Source organism: Mytilus edulis, chromosome 10 (assembly GCF_963676685.1).
Source record: "Mytilus edulis chromosome 10, xbMytEdul2.2, whole genome shotgun sequence".
Classification (NCBI taxonomy): Eukaryota; Metazoa; Mollusca; class Bivalvia; order Mytilida; family Mytilidae; genus Mytilus; species Mytilus edulis.
In genome coordinates, this window is record NC_092353.1 from 59,001,607 (window position 1) to 59,023,889 (window position 22,283).

Genomic DNA, 22,283 nt, shown 5'->3' on the forward strand with positions numbered 1-22,283 from the left:
GTGGATATAAACATAAACCTGATAGATGATTTTTTAAAGCATGAAATTGCAAACGTTGCCGTACTTATCATTGTCTTATCCTTTAACAGTTCTGAAACGCAATCTGTAGACCAAATTCGAAGCTCATGAGATTAACAAAAACATTTGACAACATTATTTGTAGGCGAACAGACAAAAAAGATGAAGGCCATATAGCTCCACTCCCGAATAGTATTATTATACACTAAACTAAACTAACATAAAAAGTCGTAAAGCATTAGCATTATACACCTACGTGCGGGACAAGTATTATAATCTGCGTTGTAGTACTGCGTTGTTTCACACTCACATACACCAGAAGCACAAACAAAGGGTGAGTAACAACTGATTACTGCTGTCGAACATGGTTCTGTGTATCTTCCAACTGTAAGAAAAAAAAATTAATATTGAATTCAGTTTTGGATAATTAACCATTACCTACCACCATTTCACCCGTCAATAAACAATGATCCCTGTGATATGTGCAAGCAGTGACAAAGTCTGATCCATTGTTTTTTAAATTTAAAAAAAAAGAAAGCGAAATTTGTACACTAATTGGTTTTTTTTCTAAAATTTTAAAAGAAAAACACATGCTTACATAAAACCTGAAATTGCACTCGCTGTCGTACTAAGCACAGGGTGAGAAAGAAGGTGTTAGATAGTTAAAAAAAACATAAATTATGTAACAATGTATCATCATTATAAAAAAAGAAGATTTGGTATGATTGTCAATGAGACAACTTTCCACAAGAGACCAAAATGAAACTGAAACTAACAACTAGTGGTCACCGTACGGCTTCAACAATGAGCAAAGCCCATACCATATAGTCAGCTAAAAAAATGACTAAATGTAAAAATATTCAAACGAGAAAACTAACGACCGTATTTATTTTAAAAATAAATAAACGAAAGAAAAAAAAATAGGTAACACATAAACAAACGACAACCACTGAATTACAGGCTCCTGACTTGGAACATGCACATACATAATAATGTGGCGGGGTTAAACTAGTTTGCTGACCGAACAAAAAGCCCGCAAGGTCTACCTACAAGTGTAATAAAAATATGTGTAGGCCTAAGAAGAAGAAAAAGGTAAACTCCATATAGCCACACTCATATATTTGTATTATTAAACAATATACAAACATAGCAATCAATTTTTGAATATTGCCATAATGAATCAAAACATGTACATGTGAAAACGTCTAAACTTCAATTTACTGCACAAATCAAATAGGGAGCTGATTCGGTTCACAGTAAATTGTTAATTAAATACATGTTGATTATATAGACGACAAGATGTTGAAGATACATTCCAAAAAGACCCATCCAATGCACTCCTACAGTTTTATAAAAACACTCTAAAGTACTTTTACTAATGTATTTAATATGAGCCATAGTAAGTATATGTTATTTACAAATAGTTGTATCTACAAAAAGAGTGAATAACTAGTACACTGTATTGGTTTTCAAACTTTTCCAATAGTGACAAGAGGTTGACATTTCAAAATATATCTATATCCAGAAATTCTAATAATCTGTTTTTTTCGCCTATTTACATGTATTTTCTTTTGCTCCATTTTTAGAGTGTTTTACGCTCGACAAGAGTAAATCTGAAAACTTCTGAAAAAAAATGTGATAACTGTTCATTGCAAATTCCCTGATAATGTCTTTTCAAGTATAAAAGATGCGATACAAGAATTACGTTGCGACGGAGCAGGGGTATACAGAAAATATGGAAGGAAAGAACGGTAAAGTAAGTGTATTAGCTCTCAGCATACTAGCCACCCAATATTATCTATAAAGACATTTTTGGTTTGATGTTTTTAAGATATCAAGGTACCATTATCGATATTTTTCAATACAATGAAGTTTGTCCATTTACTATAAATTTAAGAAATTTTGCAGTTTAAATCAATTTACAGAACTTCAAAACATTCTGAAATTAGTTCGAAGCATTTTAATCAAGATTCGTATATTAGTAACAGTCATGTATCCATTCAGCACTATCTTGCCACTAGATGTTTCAGATATAAAAAAAAAATATTAAGAGTTTAATATTTTCTGAAAGATAAATTTGTAAAAGTTGTTGCTTAATTCAACTTCTATGAGACCGAAATTGTCAATGCATTCTATGCCAACGATGTCAACTATGACATGATAAGTCTAATAACACAGACTTTGGTTAATTTAGATCATAAGTCAATAATAGTATTCCTCTTTTTTAAAAGTTCAACAAGAATGTGTCTTTAATTCAAAGATGCCCAATCAGCACTATCATTTTCTATGTTTAATTGACCGTAAAAACTATAATTTGCCATTAAAATTAGAAAGATCATATCATAGGGAACATGTGTACTAAAAAAAAAGATTGGATTTACTTCAACTCCATCAAAAACTACCTCGACCAAAAAATGTTTCCAAAAATTTTAACCTGAAGCAGGACAGACGGACTGACAAACAAATAAACGGACTAACGACCGGACGGAGAATCGGACGGACGAACGGATGCACAGGCCAGAAAAAAATAATGCACATAAATGGGCCAAAAAAATAAATTAAGAGTTTTTTTAAATTAATTTTCTTTCACAAACAAAGAATTTGTTAAGCTTCATTCTTTTAATATTTGTAATAAATACCTACACGTGTTACAGGTATTATCATCTGTATTGTAGTAATGATTTGTTTCACATCCACATAAACCAGAAGCACAAATAAGGGGAGAGTAACAACTTGTTACTGCTGACGTACAAGGGTCTGTGTATCTTCCAACTGTATTAAAAAGCAATCATGATTTAATTATTTAATATTGCCTTTTTTCTAAATAAACAAAAAAATCTCAGTCCTTTATACTAGACAATTTTGATTGTTGCACGTTGATAATCTCTTCATAATGATAAATTATTCATACAGAATGAGTAAAAGAGGTGTATACTAAAAAAATTCAACTTCAACACAACAAACATTATCAAATGTGTGTTATCTAAATTATTTTACTATGACATTTGACTAACACCACACAATCTTGAATTGACTTACATGAACAGTTTATCAAAATATTCATTAGTGACATTTTTTTCAAAAGAATTAAGATAATTCAGAACAGAATTGAGAATTTGACCAATAACTACATTTTGGTATTATAAAAATGTTTGTCTACTTAAAATCTGTTAAGTAAACATAAATTAAATAAACACCTACATGGGTTACATGTATTATCATCTGTATTGTAGTAATGATTTGTTTCACATCCACATAAACTAGAAGCACAAATAAGGGGAGAGTAACAACTGTTTACTGCTGTCGAACAAGGTTCTCTGTATCTTCCAACTGTAAGAAAAAGAAAACGAACCATTTAGTTATTTGATGTTCCTTTAGGTTTTTATTATTTTAATTAGTTTTAACAATATGATTCGTATCAATAGAATAAAAAACATTTTAAAGATTGCACAAGTTGATTAACACTCAATAAATCATACATACAACATGAGTAATATCGCATAAATATATAAAAATAAGGAGATTTGGAAGAATTGTCATTGAGACAACTGTCCACCAAAGTTGATGTGAGCAATTATAGGCAATTGTAAGGCCTTAAACGATGAGAGAAACCCGTACAGGATGGTCGGCTTTAAAAGGCCACAACACTAGAAATATTTAACAAATCAATTCAGAAACATATAACGGCCTAATTAATAGCATATTACGAAAAACAAACATAACAGACATGAACCGAAAACAACCAATAAGATACAGGCTCCTGACTTGGGACATGCACATAATGAATGTTGGGGTTTTACACATGATTGTGAGCGCTCTTACATGAGTCAGTGATGTAACAGAACAACATAAGAACTTAACTCATCAGATGGGTCCATATAGAAAAACATATAACAAAAACACAGGACGTGAATAGGAATTAATACATAATATACACATTACTACAAAAAACGGTCTCACTGTACGTTAGCTGTTGAGAATAAATAAAGGCAAAAGTAATATACCGCTGTTAAAAATTCATAAATCGATAGAAAAAAATAAATCCGGGTTCCAAATTGAAACTGAGGGAAACGTATCAAATATAAGAGAACTATGACACCACAGAGACACAACACCGAAATGTAACACACAGAAACGAACTATAATGTATCAATGGCCATTTTCCTGACTTGGTACAGGGCATTTTATGAAAAAATATTCAGTGCGTATCCCCCAATATATCATTGAAGAAAAAGAATAAGAAGCAGGTGTTTAATATAAGAGGAAATAATTCATGGATTACAACTCATCAATATATATACTCCGCTGAACCAAAAGGGTGCTAATTACATGTAGATCCCCTAACGGAAAATTGAGACGGAATCATGGTCGCCCTCTTAAAAAAAAGGACGAACAAGGTGAATGCAATTCAAACCCACTCCGAGGATAGTTTTATTATACCGTTATCTTCACCAACATTTTAGCATAAAGCCCTAGAACTCAATAAAAATCGCATTTCTACAAAGCAGGAATGATAATGACACTTTTCAACATTTAACCCAAAAGCCATTAACATAATTTACTCTTAATAATCTATCAACACATATTGCTCGATGTTACCAAGACGCAAGTTTGTCAGATAACAGTAATGATATATTTCAATTTAATCAACTACACTTCCGTTCTTAAAGTGATGATATTGTTGCGATGGTAGGCCAATTGAGGATCGGAAATTCGTTATATATAAATTTGACTTATATCCATTTTTGCACAAAATGAAAGTTATAACGAAGTTCTGTCAGTAATGGTATACCGGTATTTCAATAAACTAAAATATGTTCTTTTAACTGTTGCATTCCTTGCTTTTTTTTTTAATTTGAAATCAAGAAAATTTTTGAAATGTCTTAGTTTAAAGACTTTTAATGAAGATTCATAAATAAGCGACAATCATATATCCAATCAAACACTGTCTTGAAACAAGATCCCAGTTAATTAATTTTTATGCAAATCTTTTTTTTAAATGATCAAAATATTTGAAAACTCTATGTCAACTATGTCATATATGACATTTAAATAGCCACACATACAATTCTATGAGCGAACCTGACAATATTTGTAACATAGTTTACACACTTATAAAAGGAATGGAGCATGTTGGATATATTAATTTCTTGTACTATGAAATAATGCGAATATTTCAGAGTGAAAAGGATTTGAACGAATAGTGATCGTTTTTTTTAAATAAGTAAATAATTGAAGTTAGTTTGTTAAGTTACACTAAGGCACAAACATGGAGTTTCGACACGTACCTACATGTAAAGTATATGCAAGTATCAATACTTTTACCTTTATGATTAGCTATGTTTTAGCATTTTAACATTTTTATCTGTACATTTTTCTAGGATTTAGTGCTTGTGCATAATAAAACGGACTTATCTTGCTCGAAATCCCACTTCCACCTCATCGTTGGTGAGTAGGAGACCAAGACTAACGGAATGAGTACTTATACTTGTAAATAATTGAACTGATTATAAATAAATAAGTATTATAACCTGTATTTTACCTGAGTTTACCTGTCAAAAAATGCGCGCAATTGTAATCAAAAGCTGCGCGCAAACGTAATGATTTTTGCGCGCAAATGTAATGGTAATGCGCGCAAACGTAATGCACCGGAAATAATGGTATCATGCTTCATATCTTTAACTTTAATAATAAAAACCTACGTGTGTTGCAGGTATTATCATCTGCATTGTAGTAGTGTGTCGTCTCACATTCACACGAACCAGAAACACAACTTAGAGGAGAGTAACAACTGCTTACTGATGTCGAACAAGATTCTCTGTAGCTTCCAACTGTAAGAAAAAGCAATCAAGATTTAAATGTTTTATAGTATTTCATTTAGCTTTGGTAATTAACAATTTTTTTTTTAAATTACATTTGTACCACTGCCCTTATACTCTTTATAAAATGGACAACATAACCTTGGGTTTCTTTTTATTCATTTAAACCTTGTATTAGTAAAAATCTTGTAAAAAAATAATTTTGATGCTGATAATGGAAATAAGCTATCATGAATTTTGAATGGAGAAATTTCCAAAGATCGCTTTTTTTTTTAACCAAATAACGAATTTTGTCATACTTTTATATTTCAACTTCATTTATGAATACTTACGTGTGTTACATGTATTATCGTCTTCGTTGTAGTACTGCGTTGTATCACAGTCACATAAACTAGAAACACAAGTAAGGGGAGAGCTACAACTGATGACTGACGTCGAACAAGGTTCTTTGTAGCTTCCAACTATAAAGAAAATAAAATATGTTTTAATTGTTTGAATTGTTACTAAAGTTGAAATTTCCTTTGATAAATCAATCATACCAAAAAAACTGATTAATTGACGACGGTCGTATAAAGCGAAAGAAACATACACATGAATTTTATAAAGATAGCAATATCGTGCAATTAGAATTTTCTATGTCTGTTTGATTTCATGTAATATGTTAAACAATTAATTCAGTTATTCATCATTTTACACTGTATAAGAATTTGTTTTGTGAATCGTTTCAGACAACGACATGGTTCGCCTTTGATTCACTTTCAATGTTGACATTTTTTTTAAATGGTTGAACACAACTTACACATGCATAATCAATCTCTTTCTAGTTAATTGGTTCAAATTGAAGGTCGCACGTAAACGGTTGAAATGAAGTCGAATTGGTCAACTCGAAGTGACTAATTTATCAGCGATGTTTCTTTATGTATCTTGACAAATTTGTATTAAACTGGCTGCAAAAGAACGTACTCTTTTTCATCGTCATTTATGATATATTGTAACGTTTGCCACTTTTAGTTTGTTTTAAATTTTTTTTGCTGTAGGAGTTTTTCGTTTCGTATCTAAAATAAATTTCAGAACGTCTGAAAATCTTTTAGTTTTAAGCCTTTTGATAAGGAATCTTATGTGAGTGGCAATGATATATGCAATCAACGCTATTTTGTCACATACTGTTGAAAATTAAACTTTTAATGAGTAAAAAAATGTTGCTAATATATATAACTTCATCTAGTCAACATAAACATATATCAGAAAGAAACTGAGAACTTTCGCTAGATTTGCTGTTTAGCCTTACAAAAAATTTGATTATACTTCATTTTTTAATAATATGTTTGATAATAACAACTTACGTTTGTTACATGTATTATAATCTGCGTTGTAGTAATGTGTTGTTTCACATTCACACAAATCAGAAGCACAAATAAGAGGAGAGTAACAACTGCTTACTGCTGTCGAACATGGTTCCTTGTATCTTCCAACTGTAAGAAAAAGCAATCATGATTTAAGTGTTTGATGTTGCATTTGTGTTTGGATATTGTTTTGTACTATTAACCAAATTGATAATCCTTAAATAGATCTCTTTTATGACATGAATACAAAAAACATTAAAAACTTTCATATTTTTTTAATCATGCATTCCGACTATCACGGTGGGTATGGTTGTCCTGCGAGAGAACGTACTGTGCTGGTGATTTGGTCCTGACGGGTGCTGGTGATCAATGAAAAAATGTAAACAAAGATGAAAATAATGTTTTTAGACGTTTTCACTCATAAAAAATGGAAGAAAACGGTTGAGATTTTTCAATTTTGTTTCTTATGGGTTCATATATAAACCATTAAAAAGTTGACCATCTACACTGTTTCAGTAAGCGTAACACAAAAATGCTCATTTTCAGAAAATCTAGAATTGAAAAAATAAAACAAAAATGCTCATAGAGTCCGCTTTCTATACCGCAATCCACACGACAAAACTATTTTGTGAAAAAACATTGCAATTTATTAAAATTTAGCATTTTCTCAATTTATTCATGTCCTGATACTGTGCTGGTGGGTCCTGTCATTGTGCTGGTGGGTCCTGATACGGTGCTGGTGATTTTGGATAAGAAGTTGGTCATATTTGAAACAAATATTACAAAATCAATAAAATTGGGCAGATAATTGTTGTCAATAGGATCTATGACTCCTATTTTAGCTCTTGTGCATCCATTTGGCTGTTTAATATGTGTTTTCAAATGATCGTAACTTGTATTACATAATTACATAAAAGGGCAACATCTTTCGTCAATATAAGATAACAATATAATAAGATAACAATATATTGTATCTAAAATAAGAATAGTGTTATTAAGATATTAAATACCCATTACATTGATGCTTCAACAATGATCAAATCCCATGCCGCATAGACATGTTTGTAAGTGCTCCGCATACCCCTCCCCATTTCCACCCAACCAACCCTCCTCATTTCCTCCTTCATTGTTACAGTGGTGTACCAACACAACAATTTATCACATAAAATAATAACACAAAGACACAAATTATTGAACAACGAATGCTCGCAGGTACTGAAAGCTAGTTCAAAGCCGCATTTTCACTAACCATGTTCTCATATACAAAAATCCCAATCGTGTCGATTAAAAAAGTCTCAAACTTAAGTTCACATTTTAATGTTTGATGAAGCAGAACTTTAAAAGTGTGCAGTGAATCTTGTGCTCACAACAGTTATTTTCATAATTATATTTACATAAGACTTATAAAGGAATTAAGAAGGTACCAAGAAATATTTTACAGTTCAATTTAATGATCATGAATGGTATGGAAGTTTACATAGGACAAAAAGAAATTGATAGTATTTTTTGGCGAAAGACTTAAACGCTTCTTTGCATTATATAGTACAGCTCTTCTATAAAAGCATGCAAAAACAAAACTTTGATTGACTTGCTTGCTATGTTTGCTTGGATGTTGTCAAACAATAGGTAGGCGGAGTTTGAATACATACTGGGATTTGATTTGACAAATATAAACTGACAGGAATTGAAGTTAATGTTTATTGTCCAAACAAATTCTAGTATATAGTAAACAGACTACTTACCTGTCGTTTAAAAACATCCAAACAATCATAGCAAGCAATTTGATCAATAGTTTGCTTTGCATATATTTATAAAAGAGCTGTAAATTCTAAAAAAAAAATCTTGTTGTCGTAGATGGTTAAATCCTCAACAAAATCTCAATAACTTTGTTGGAACGAATAAAGGTTTTAAATCAAATTTTCGTGGACTTTTTAGCTTCCACCCTGACGAGGCATGTTAGCTGTTCGTATGCTGTTGCACCTGACGCACGGAAACTTTCACATTTTCATCTTCTTTTCTGAAATATTTTACCCAGCTCATACTTGACAGGATTGTTATCCTAGTAAAAAATGTAACCTATGAATTGAACACAAGTTAAAAATTCCACAATACTATATAATTCATTTTATGTGTCAATTTGTTCGAAAAAAGTCGAAAAGAAGAGAGTTTTTTTTTAATGTCATGATTATCTGTCGCTTTCTAGATCTATGCTTAGCATTTATTTCAGATGACATGGACTCCTCACCCTGGTGACCCTGCTGCCTTTCATAACTTTATCCGTATGCATATATTAATAGATAAACAAAAGGCTGCAACTGGTATTTTTGGATTTAAAATGATTCGTTGTAACGAGAATATTTGTGGTGAATGGAAACTGTGGGGTCAAAATCTTAAATTGCTTATAAATGTTGCTGGACCCAGTTTCGTTATCTGATCTGAATTTTCTGAAATGTGCAAGGTAGATAGACATTAGCCTTTTGATTTTTTTTACTCGGTAAGTTTTGCCCTAATTGCTTGAACTATTGCAATATTAAAGCCGATTTCAATGAGTGTGTAGACAAAGGGAATATCTTTGGTTATCTTGCTTGCTGAACAGAAAAGTCACAGTTTAGCTAACAAGCAAGCTAACCAAAGATATTACCTTTGCCTACATACTCAATGGAATCGGCTGTAACTAAAAACTCGAATACATTTTAACAGACATTGGTCATGTTTGTTGATGAATAATGTTTTTCCTAGATTCACTCTTGAAAAATCATTTGGTAACATTTGGTCAAGTAATTTCAGAAAAGATCTTTTTGTAATTGCGGACGCCAAGACAATACATGAACCTCACACAACCCCTCGACACATGTGAGCTTATATATGATCTTATAGCGATTCGGGTTGATAACCAGTTGAAATTAAGCCAGTTTTTTGTGTGTGTAGATTTGTATTGTTTTATAAAAAAGAAGATGCGGTATGATTGTAAATGAGACAACTATCCACAAAAGACCATAATGACTCAGACATTAACAACTATAGGTCACCGTACGGCCTTCAACAATGAGCAAAGCCCATACCGCATAGTCAGCTATAAAAGGCCCCGATAAGACCCTGTAAAACAATTCAAACGAGAAAACTAACGGCCTTATTTATGTAAAAAAAAAAAAAAAAAAAAAATTCTATATATTTTTGCTCTCCATTTTTATGCAAAACCTTTTACATTTTTATTTTATGGGTTATTGTTGAAGGTCGTACGATGACGTATGGTTGTTAACACATACTTCCTCTGGTTTCTTATGGAAATTTGTCCATTGACAACAAACATACACATCATCTACTTTATATAAGTATTGTAAAAATTACAACGTATTTTGGTGATCTTGCAAAATGATCGTAATCCAGAAAATCGTAAACATATTTTCTTATCTTTAGTTAAAAGGGGGCAAGAAGGGTTCCATTAACAGGCCAATAAATAAGATTACAGTTAATTTTAAAAAAAGATAAAAAAAAATAGGGGTATTTTTTCTCTCATAATAACAGTAAACAGATTCACAACAATGTCAATTTCAAGAAAGCAGACAACAGTTAATTAGTCAATAACAGTACAGCATCAATGATCTTGAATATATGCCACTTTTAACTAAAATATAAAGGCACAGAACCAGGACATAGGAGCACAGAACCAGGACCGTTTTTCTTATCACCAGCACCGCGTCAGGACAATTCCGTTTAACGAACTTGCACGACTTTTGCAATGTAATATTGTTGTAATATACTTTGCATGGTACTTATGACGCATCAGAGAAAAATTAAGCAACAAAACAGTCGTGTTATTGCCGTTCTGATACAATGTAAACAAACCCACCAGCACAGAATCAGGACCCACCAGCACCCGTCAGGACCAAATCACCAGCACAGTACGTTCTCTCGCAGGACAACCATACCCACCGTGACTATATTGTATATTTTATGATGGTCAAACATTTTTCGTAGGATGAATTTGATGTGTATGCCCGGTTTACCGCGAAATTAACACAAGTATTTGTATTCTAACCGAATTATCAAATGATGCTTCTGAAAATATTGATTCCAATGAATCCATGTAGTTATGCCATTGTATAAGTTCAGAGAAAGATTTTGTTTGTAAAATGGACGACGATAGACGATACGGTAACTTCTGTTCAGGTGAGCTTAAATCTTATCTGTCAAATCGGACTTGAAATAGATAGATTGATAGACAGATTGGTGTTTAACTCCACTTTCAACATTATTGTAATGTGCCTGAAAAAAACATCAGTGAAAAATCTTACAATCTTAATCATTTAAACTCTTTCCATATGCAGGTACTTATATTCATTGGATTTTAATTATTTTCCCATGGAGCGGGATATTAAGACTGATGAAGCTCATTCATTGAAAACTTAAATACTTTTGATTAATTTTAATGATTAGAATAAAATATGAAATGAGAAAAATCCAAAAAAAAAATACTCATGTGATCTTTAGATTTTTACTGTCTTGGTTAAAAAAAAATTATTTACACTTGCAAGTTAACAATATTTGATTTCAAAATAATGCGGCGAAATTAGTCAACATTACTAATGAAAACCTACGTGTGTTACATGTATAATCATCTCCTTTGTAGTATTGAGTTGTTTCACATTTACATAGACCAGATGCACATTTAAGAGGAGAGTAACAACTCTTTGCTGCAGTCGAACATGGTTCTTCGTATCTTCCAACTGTAGTAAAAGCAATCATAATTAAAATGTTTGATAAAGCATTATTTTTTGAAAAATGTATAAGCTTAGTCAATTTGATTAGAATATGTGAACCATACCCAAGTTAATAGCCTTTTTGAAACACATGCATTAAAAAAAGTCATCATTTTGATCATTAACTTGATTACTTGAACCTTGCATTGCTAAAACTGATTAAATTACCATGCAACATGTTAATCACCTCTGATTCAAATTATTTGCTCTAATATACCTGTTTCTCTAACAGTATCAAATATTGAATTCGACCATAAATCAAAATATATTATAACCATATGAAATATAGATAAATAAAAAAAAATCATACCAGAACTGTAAATAAATATTTTTTAAATCCTTAAAGTTAAAAAATAAGACCAAATATGGAAGGTTAAGTGCTTGGGTTATACAATATTTACTTTGTTTGTTTATGGTAATTAGTAGAATTATGCGTTTCATAAAAAAAGTATCGCCAAAGTAATCTCTACACGGCTGGTAATCTACACACGCAGAACATTTGGTTCTGCAATGAAAACCGTGAGAGGATTTTCCGGTTGTGCTTGAGTGGAGTAATTGTCACCGCTTCAAAAGGTATGTACATTTCTAAATCTCAATTTTCTTATTCAACTGATCAAAATATTGAAAATCAGAGAATGCTATGCTGTGGTGAATACTTTAACGAAGAAATACATATATCATTTACTGTTGTACGTAGAGTTGAACTCTTACAAAAACAGTTGCCTCACGAGAAATTGCCTAAAAAAGTGACATTTCAATTTTGAAATGGTTCTATTTACAGACCTACAAGTTCAAATTTAGTTTTTTTTAGGGCAATGGGTATGAATGTTGTTTTTGACGGCGTGTACGCTGTCCGGGATTGTCAGACGTCTTAATTATTCCAAAAACTACATTTTTTCATTAATTCATGCGTGAGGGGATCGGTTCTGATTGAGGACATCGTGAATGCGTGAGGGGAAGTACAAATCAGTCTCAGATCTTTTTAAATTAATTTCAAGCTATAAGTCGTTGAAACTTACCTAAATAAGGCTACATTGTTCAATAAAAAACACATTATGTGTGCTAAAAAAATCACTGAGATTGATATTGAAATAAATTGTTGGAACCTAGGGTTTAATAATATGTTTCACGAAGAATAAAAACAAAAATTGTTGTCAACGATAACCAAAAATACTGCAGATATGTTGGGGAGTATCTCATTCGTCTTGATTCGTCCTTTTCAAACCACTCAACAATGTCCAAAAACAGGTCGAATACAATGTTGTTTTAAAGGAAAACGTCCACTAATGAAAAAAAAATAAAAATCTTTCCCTTTTCCCTTCGTCTGAGAGTTTATCTAAAGCACTTTGAAAAACTTTATGTTCTTCCTCAATGTCTTCCATGTGGTCTTTCTCGTGGTCTACTACGTGGTCTTCTTCTGTGACTTCTTCTATGTCTTCTTCGTTGTCTAATACATGCTCTTTCTTATGGTCTTCCTCGAGATTATCTTGGCTTACATCGATGTTCGTGAATAATAAATTATGTATACATGGTATATCTGCCCTTTTTGTTTCGAAAATTTCGTGATTTTGGGTGAACAGATTACGTCTAATATATATAGGTGTTGAAGTTTTGATCGGCGATATACTTTTCTTTAATATATGTGGTGATCTCTGTGACGTACTATATTTGACGACAGGACAACTCCCACAGGGTTTAGTTCGCTTCGAGGGCGGGGATAACTTTTATCTCCATGGCTTTTTGTAGAGAGTCAATTTTAGTCCTCTTTTCCTTTTACCTTTGAATAATGGCATTTTCTGAATTTGAGCAAACAATGTTAAATAGTTTGATTTCATTGAATAAGTGATCAGTTTACATCTGTTAAAGTATAAGGACAAATCTGTGATAATTTTTAATCAGCATTGATCACATTTATTGAGTCAACAAAAGTCACAGAGCCAAAGATTAAAAAAAAATTCTTTACTTCCCCTCACGCATTCACGATGTCCTCAATTAGAACCGATCCCCTCACGCATGACTTAATGAAAAAATTAAGTTTTTGGAATTATTAAGACGTCTATCAACACCGGACAGCGTACACGCCGCCAAAAACAACATTCATACCCATTGCCCTAAAAAAACTTAATTTGAACTTGTAGGTCTGTAAATAGAACCATTTCAAAATGGAAATGTCACTTTTTTAAGCGATTTCTCGTGGGGCAACTGATTTTGTAAGAGTTCAACTCTACGTAAAACAGTAAATGATACATGTATTTCTTCGTTAAAGTATTCACCACAGCATAGCATTCTCTGATTTTCAATATTTTGATCAGTTGAATAAGAAAATTGAGATTTAGAAATGTACATACCTTTTGAAGCGGTGACAATTATTCCACTCAAGCACAACCGGAAAATCCTCTCACGGTTTTCATTGCAGAACCAAATGTTCTGCGTGTGTAGATTACCAGCCGTGCTCTATTAACACTAAAACTACTTACACATTACGTGCAACAAGTTGCCAAATATATGTTTTGTAATTTTTCATGACTTGTGTAATGTTTTATGGACATTTGGCTATCTCTTCTTTTTTTTATTTCCCTATTCTTGGCTATTGCTATTGTGAACAAATGAACATGTTTCCTAGTCCGTTTGAAGAAAAGGGATAATATAAGCATAGCTATAAAAATAATTTTTAATAATGAGCAAATCAGGTTGCAAATTTTGAATTGATATTTTGGTATGAAAAAAAAGGTAAAAGAAATGAATTTTTCCAGAGTAACAAATGCATGGAGCAATTTTCAGATTAAGCAACTCGTATTTCTTAGAAAATTCTTCTTAGGTTGTACTGCTATATACTGAAGGTCTTTCACACCTTAAAATATAAAATACCTTATTCTATACATATAATCTTTTTCATATGCTTTTTACCTGTGTTTGAATTGAATACCTACTTGCTTTACAACTGTTATCATTTGGATCTATATACTGCGTTTCAGGATATTCACAATCACATAAACCAGAAACACAAACCATATTATTGGAACAGGGGTCCACTGTTGAGCATGTCTCTCTATCTATTTCATCTATGAATAAACATATAACACTATTATTTTATCACATTGCAAAAAACAATTATATAATGGTCTTAAGAATGTTACAACTTAACTTTGAGTCACATTTCAAAAGAAGATGATTTTAATATAGTTTCACTAAAATGACGGATATCAAAACATTACTTATTTCAAAATTAACAATGTAATTCAATATACTAAATGTTCTTAACTAAGTTTTTTTTATTGCTGAAATATTTTAAACTATTTGCATTTAAAATTAAGTACAGAATTTCTGGAAACGCTTTAGTTTGAAGCCTTTTAATTAATTTTCAAATATAAGCAACAATCATGTATGTGTAAATCTAAGCTATTGATGCAAGTAACACATATTTTGGTAGAATTCAAAAAGACTAAAATATTAACAGCATTGTAGGCATGTCAAAATATTACGAATAGACAAAAATACACATGATTTTATTAACTAAATTTACTAGTTGACAAACTTTACCCTTTAAACAGTTGTGGTAACATTATAAAAGATAGGCTGTTTTTTTCAACTATTTGGTCAGGTTGTTGTTTCATTTACACGTCCCCATTTCCATGATCTATTTTGTAATTTCAAAAGGAAAGGAGTATTCTCGCTATATTTGTTTGTCTGACCAACATTTTGTTTTGTCATACTTCAACCATTAAAACCTACTTATGTTACAGGTATTATCATCTTCATTATAGTAATGATTTGTTTCACATCCACATACACCAGAAGCACAAATAAGGGGAGAGAAACAACTTGTTACATCTGTCGAACAGGGTTCTGTGTATCTCCCAACTGTAGGAATATAAAAATCATTTTTATTTTATTTTTGAACGTAAAACCAATATAGTCAAACTCACATAGAGTAGTATCATTATATACGAAACCATCCTTTACATTTTATAACAAATAACAAGTGAATCAATACATACACATTTAGGGACGACATCAAAAGATCAATGTAATATAAAAAACTTTATTCAAATAGTTTGGGGGTGGGGGGTTGAACTGCTGCAAGATTTGGTTATCCGACATTGATTTTTACATATATCCATATTGGTCAATCAATTTTCCCCAAATTAAGTTAATAGGGGGGTAGGGGGGTCAGTGAAAAAACTATTTGAATTAAGTTTTTTATCCTTCATTGAACTTTTGATGTCGTCCCTTACAATGCGATATTTCAACGAAAAACGTATACATTATCGATATTGCTACATATAACGAGGTAATATAGTTAAGTATGAAGCACAAGCTACAATTTTGCGAGTGAGTGGAGTAAACAAGCACACAAAGAAAAAAAATGATTTTTTTCATTTTCCATTTTGTAAAATAGAATTCCGTTTTTTTTTCAAATAGTAAATTTTTAGGACAATTAATTATTTCAAAACTTGTAATAGTCACTTACATGTGTTGCAGGTATTATGATCTGTCTTGTAGAAATGATTTGGTTTACATTCACAAAGACCAGAAGCACAACTAAGGGGAGAGTAACAACTAGTTTCTGACATCGAACAATGTTCTTTGTATCTTCCAACTGTAAGAAGATTAAACATAAAGTTATTGTTTGGTTCTGCAAGTATATTTAAATGCTGTACAATCCATGTTAAAAACAATTAAAACATTTTAGACATTGCCAAAGATAACAATCCCTTTAATTAATCACACATAAATAAATAAAAAAGCACTTTACTTTGATAACTATTCGAACAATGATTTAATTGTTTGATAGTGATCAGTTTTTGGATGCTCTCCAATATTGGTCAATTAATATAGAAAATTTTGACCATCGCTTAACTTACAATGACTCAATCAGTTACTTTAATAAATTTATAAAAGAACCACCAGCAGCTTGATATCTGTTTATACTTTCCATTAGAAACAATCTTCTAGAATTTTGGCTTCTTGTCTTTTTTGTATCAGATTATAAAAAAAAACATAAATTTGCAAACGTTGTCACTCTAGGCATAATCTTAATCTTACTGTAGTTGTGCTAATATGAACAACAAGACGACTGACGCATGTAAAGCAGGTGTTGATTAACCTTGCAGAGCACCTCGTATTTTATGTTGTGCTTTGTGCACTATTGTTTGTAAGTTGACGTTTTCTTTTTAGCCCATGCGATGTCAGTTTATTTTCGTTATATCTAGTTAAATGTGTGTCTAGTATATTTCGCCCAACTTTTTATCATAGGGGTACAAAAAGATGGGTTGTTTGTTTTTGCAGTATAAGGGTGAACGCATGTATACAAATTCATGAATAAAAAGCAATATGATGCTTATTATGTTCACAAAAAAGTATGACGAAAATAAATGAGGGCCTTTATTCATGATATAAACGAACGGACAAAAAAAGTAACTCCGAAATATTTCAATTTGGGGAATAGCATCACTATATTATACAATAGTTTTTTTTTTATTAAAACAAAATTAAAATAATTCAAAAAGGAAAGTAGATTTTTAAAAAAGATAGCTCTCCGACTTAATGATGGCGTTTGTCATAATTCATTCTTCCAACTTCAATAATAAACACCTACATGGGTTGCAGGTATTGTAATCTGCGTTGTAGTAATAATTTGTTTCGCATTCACATAAGCCAGAATCACAACCAAGGGGTGAGAAACAACTGGTAACTGTTGTCAAACAAGTTTCTTTGTATCTTCCAACTGTAAGAAAAATCAAACATAAATTATTTATTTGATGTTGCCTAAATAGAAAACCCTTCAATCAAACATTGTTATAAAATAAATAAACGAACCATCAGTTTATCAATATTTATTAATCTTGCAGTGATGAAATTGTTGTAAAAAAAGCTTTTGATTGCCTTCATCATGTAGGTAAGCTGTTAAAAACTTTAAATGTACTTCCCGATTTATTCACAGTATGCATTACCTGTCCCTTGCTATGTGAAGGCAATGATGCCGTGTACGTTATCGTTGTTTTTTTCTGATTTAAAAACAACACAAGTGCAGACAAATATCCTGCAATTGAACGTATAATGGTATTTAACATACTATATGTTAAAAAGGCAGTTAAAAAGAGTGCACATGTTACAACTCATCAATATAGAATCAATCTGCTGATCATATAGGGAGCTAATTAGTCGGACAAAAATAATTAAAAGGCAAAATTGAACCAAATTGGTGATTGCAATACACTCCCACCAGTGATTGTAGTATTAAGTTTACTAAATGTTGAAGCACATTCAATATTAAGCCTTGGTAAATAAAACATGTTTGTTTACAGACGTCTGTTTCTAATGATAAGTCACAATGATAATGAGATATTATAACCAGTAACTTCAAAACAAATTAAGTATTTTCAATTAATAAACAACATTTGTTCAACGTCAAACATATCTAAATATAGTAGATAAATGTAAAATTATGTTTCAATATAAAGAATAACAAACACTTACATGTATTGCAGGTATTAGAATCTGCATTGTAATAATTATTTGTTTCACATTCACATAAACCCGAGGCACAAATAAGGGGAGAGTAACAACTGTTCACTGCTGTCGAACAAGCTTCTTTGTATCTTCCAACTGTTAAAATATGCAATCATAATTTTATTATTTGCGTTAGTTGTAGTTTCGTATTATTGGAATTTTCACAGTTTTCAAAATTGAAATCTTTCAATATATCACTTTTAAAAAAAATCTCAGTAACTTAGTATTAACTTGAAACTTACATTGCTTAAATTCATGCAGAAAAGGCATTCATGACAGCCTAAATGTAGGTAAACTCTTATCAATTTGATTGTATATCTCTAGTTTACCGGGTAATATGCATGTAATGATACAGTTTGCACATTTTTTTTTCTCCCCAATTTTCGTGAATTCAAAATTATTCTAGATTCAATATGTTCAAATATTTCCATGTTTTAAGCTTTTTTGCCTGATTCATATTTTTGGCGACATAAATTTTATCCTACTTCATTATTTTCACTATAATAATAAACGCCTACATGTGTTGCAGGTATTATCATCTGTCTTGTAGAAATTATTTGTTTCACATTCACATAAACCAGATTTACAACTGAGAGGCGAGTAACAACTGGTAACTGCTGTCGAACAAGGTTCTTTGTATCTTCCAACTGTATGAAAAGAAATCAGGATTTTAGTGTTTGCTGTTACATTAATTTTTGGATAATTTACTATATTTTTTGTCAGTAAGGGTAGAAAATATTCACTATTGCCAAAATTGATAATAAAAAAAATCACTATTACAAAATTTATTACACCACTACGCTACTTGATCTTTTTTAGAAACTTGCATTCGTTAAATTTTATAGAACAGTTATTTGATGACGGTCTTAGGTAAGTTTAAATGAATTTTAATTCGGTATCCCGCTTTTAACACGTAATATGAATAATAGTACCTTTTTCCTTCTTTTATTAGTATGTACTGAAAAGTAATTCAGAAGTTTTGTAAGCAGACTGTATTTTGTCATTCTCCATTTTTTTATTTAAAAAGTAAACACTTACATGTATTGCAGGTATTGAGATCTGCTTTGTAGTAATGATTTGTTTCACATTCACATAAACCAGAAGCACAAATAAGTGGAGAGTTACAACTGGTTACTGCTGCCGAGCAAGATTCTGCGTAACTACCAACTGTACGAAAAAGAATAATCATAATTATCTGTTTGATTCAATTTGCATAATTTATAACACAATGTTACTTGCTGTATCCCTAATTTTGACATTTTTACCTATTATGTCTATTTGTTTTATTCTCACATTATTGTCAATATAATGGAGTTTCGCGCCTGTCCAACAAGTGTGAAAGTCTAATTCGGTTGGTTCACATTCGAGAAAAGGGCATCGGTATTGTAATCACAACAATAAGATCGTGTCCGGTATTATCCGTAAAACGGATATTGGATAACGATTAACAAAATCGTGATAGCGTTAGTCAAATTAACGAAGAACTGAATTCAACTTTACCACTTAGAACTCTTTGTGTAAAAGCATCCCTCTATCAACGAAAACTTGATGATAGAGAATATTAAGCTAGAAAGAAAGGAAAGTTCAGATTGGAATGCTGAATTCATCCATTGTGTCGCAAGGTTTGGAAGCAAGCGGCACTCATTCTCAATTTTTAGTGATAAAGTAAGATTTAAGGCAGACTTAATTAACTGTATCTGGTGTATCCAATATCTCAAGTTTGAATTGGATAGATGTTTAACATAGTCAACAAATTTGAAGTCTTTTAGGGAGTGAATAGATCTATAAAACGGTTAAATTTAAGGATACTGCTAACTTATTTTCTTTCTTCCTATGAGGTTCCTGTATGAAGTCACCCTAATATGAATAACGACACAAGTCGCCAAGAAGAGGTGCAACGTTAATTCTTATGAAAATGCCGACATGCATGCATTTTGTTGAAAAACTTGTCCTTAAAACTAACAAATATGTTGTCAATCAATACACCAAGCATCTTGATAATGTCAGCTTTAGAGAATTTGTAAGAATCAAAATGATTTTGTACAAAGTACGATTTATCCCTCTTTTAGATAAGGCAACTATTTCTACGTTGACCATCCTTTTTTTAAACAATACTTGGTCAACTCTTTCAATTTGTCTTTAGGTTTGGAATGAGAAATACATGTGTTACGAGTAAAACAGTGAAATGTTTTAATACTTTGCAAGTTGAAATTGACTTAGATTGTATTGATATAACTTATGAATAACAACACACATACTAATTTTAATAAATATAATTCATATATCGCGATATTTCGCTAGATGATTGTTTTTTGCTAATGTTTTACACTTACATGTGTTGCAGGTATTAGAATCTGCTTTGTAGTAATGATTTGTTTTACATTCACATAAACCAGATTCACAACTAAGGGGAGAATAACAACTGGTTACTGATGCCGAACAATGTTCCTTGTATCTCCCAACTGAAAGAAAAAGCAATCATGATTTTATTTTTTGATGTTTCATTTAGTTTCGGATAATTTACAATCTTTTTGAATATTAATATAAAGAATTTACAAAGTATTGTAAAATTGATAATCCTTAGAAAAATCACTGTAACAATTTTTTTAAGCGTTTAATGAGGGTTTGAATGAAGGTAAAATCTACTTAATTTTAATTGCGTATCATGTTTTACCCCACATTATCCATGCCAGTTTAACGTGTTTTGAATATGCAGTAAAACTCATTGCTCTGTTGTTTTCTAAAGATAAAAAAAAACACTAAATGCAGCCTAAAGATTTAAAATCTAACGCCTTGTTGTGCAAAGCTTACTATAAGTCGTAGGGCAAAGAAAGTTTGAATATGGAAGTTAAAAAAATCGCGCAGGATTACTACTATCACTATTCAGTCAATCAATGTTAATTTGCAAAAAAGTACGAAATATAGTTGCATGTTTCAACCATTTGGTCAAAACGCAGTATCATTAATTTATCAAAAACTATTTTTCCGATGCTGACAATATCTTAATTTGTAAGACAACAGTAATGACACCTTTCAATATATTATACAGACCACAAAGAAAGATCATTAGGTTCACTAGAAAATTATGATAAAAATATGTGTTGTCCTATTTGAAAAAATGGACGAACGTATTAAATGCAGCATAGACCAAATTTTACAGCAGTTGTTTTATACATAAAACTTGATTTGCAAAAACATTTTACTAAAATGAAGAACTAACATTGACATTTTTTACCACTGAGATCAAAATCAATAAAGTTTTTACTCTAATTTTTGTGCTATTTTCACATTTCCTGACCGGTGTGAGAAAAACATTTCTCCTCAATATTGTAAAATCTCTTCTCGGCAAATGATTGGTTGAAATTTAATTGTTTCTTGTTTTCTCCTGAATGTTCTTATTGTGACGTCACGATAAAAGGCGACCATGCCTGATTACGTCACATCAAAAGTACACAACGTTCCTCAAATCTTTAAATAGGAAGGATAAAAATCATGAGAGAAGCAGATTCCACCACTGTAAGTGGTGTTTTACGATATTTCTCCACTCTCAACAGTTAAGTTTTAATTATTTAAAAGGCTCGGCAAGCCTCGCGCTTTAAATATTCAAATTTAACTGTTGAGAGTGGAGAAATATCGTAATACACGTGTGGAGAAATATTCGTTATACACTTGTTGCAGTTGTGGAATCTATATATAAATCTATAAACTCATATTTTGTCGATGCTAAAATTATATAATTGCCAGATAAGTCATGTTATTTTAATCATACTAAAGTATTTTCTCTATTGTTGACAGATTTTTTTACTTCTTGCAATCGAAATAAACTATAG

General features: G+C 31.2%; 1 protein-coding gene across 8 annotated transcripts in view; it reads right to left on the reverse strand.

Annotated features, from left to right (window-relative positions):
• LOC139491560 (uncharacterized) overlaps positions 1 to 22,283 on the reverse strand; it is a 168,038-nt gene that overhangs the window by 48,426 nt on the left and 97,329 nt on the right. For 4 of the 8 annotated variants that reach the window (XM_071279311.1, XM_071279313.1, XM_071279310.1 and 1 more), the window contains 15 exons: positions 20,787 to 20,915; positions 19,492 to 19,620; positions 18,972 to 19,100; positions 18,421 to 18,549; positions 17,540 to 17,668; positions 16,412 to 16,540; positions 15,673 to 15,801; positions 14,871 to 15,002; positions 11,779 to 11,907; positions 7,181 to 7,309; positions 6,170 to 6,298; positions 5,721 to 5,849; positions 3,220 to 3,348; positions 2,662 to 2,790; positions 275 to 403 (listed from right to left, as the gene is read on the reverse strand). The exons of 1 other annotated variant lie outside the window; for it this stretch is intronic. In XM_071279311.1, coding sequence (XP_071135412.1) covers positions 275 to 403; positions 2,662 to 2,790; positions 3,220 to 3,348; positions 5,721 to 5,849; positions 6,170 to 6,298; positions 7,181 to 7,309; positions 11,779 to 11,907; positions 14,871 to 15,002; positions 15,673 to 15,801; positions 16,412 to 16,540; positions 17,540 to 17,668; positions 18,421 to 18,549; positions 18,972 to 19,100; positions 19,492 to 19,620; positions 20,787 to 20,915 — 1,938 coding nt within the window. The remainder of the gene's footprint in view (positions 1 to 274; positions 404 to 2,661; positions 2,791 to 3,219; positions 3,349 to 5,720; positions 5,850 to 6,169; positions 6,299 to 7,180; positions 7,310 to 11,778; positions 11,908 to 14,870; positions 15,003 to 15,672; positions 15,802 to 16,411; positions 16,541 to 17,539; positions 17,669 to 18,420; positions 18,550 to 18,971; positions 19,101 to 19,491; positions 19,621 to 20,786; positions 20,916 to 22,283) is intronic. 3 more of the 8 variants (XM_071279312.1, XM_071279314.1, XM_071279315.1) reach the window with 3 other exon arrangements.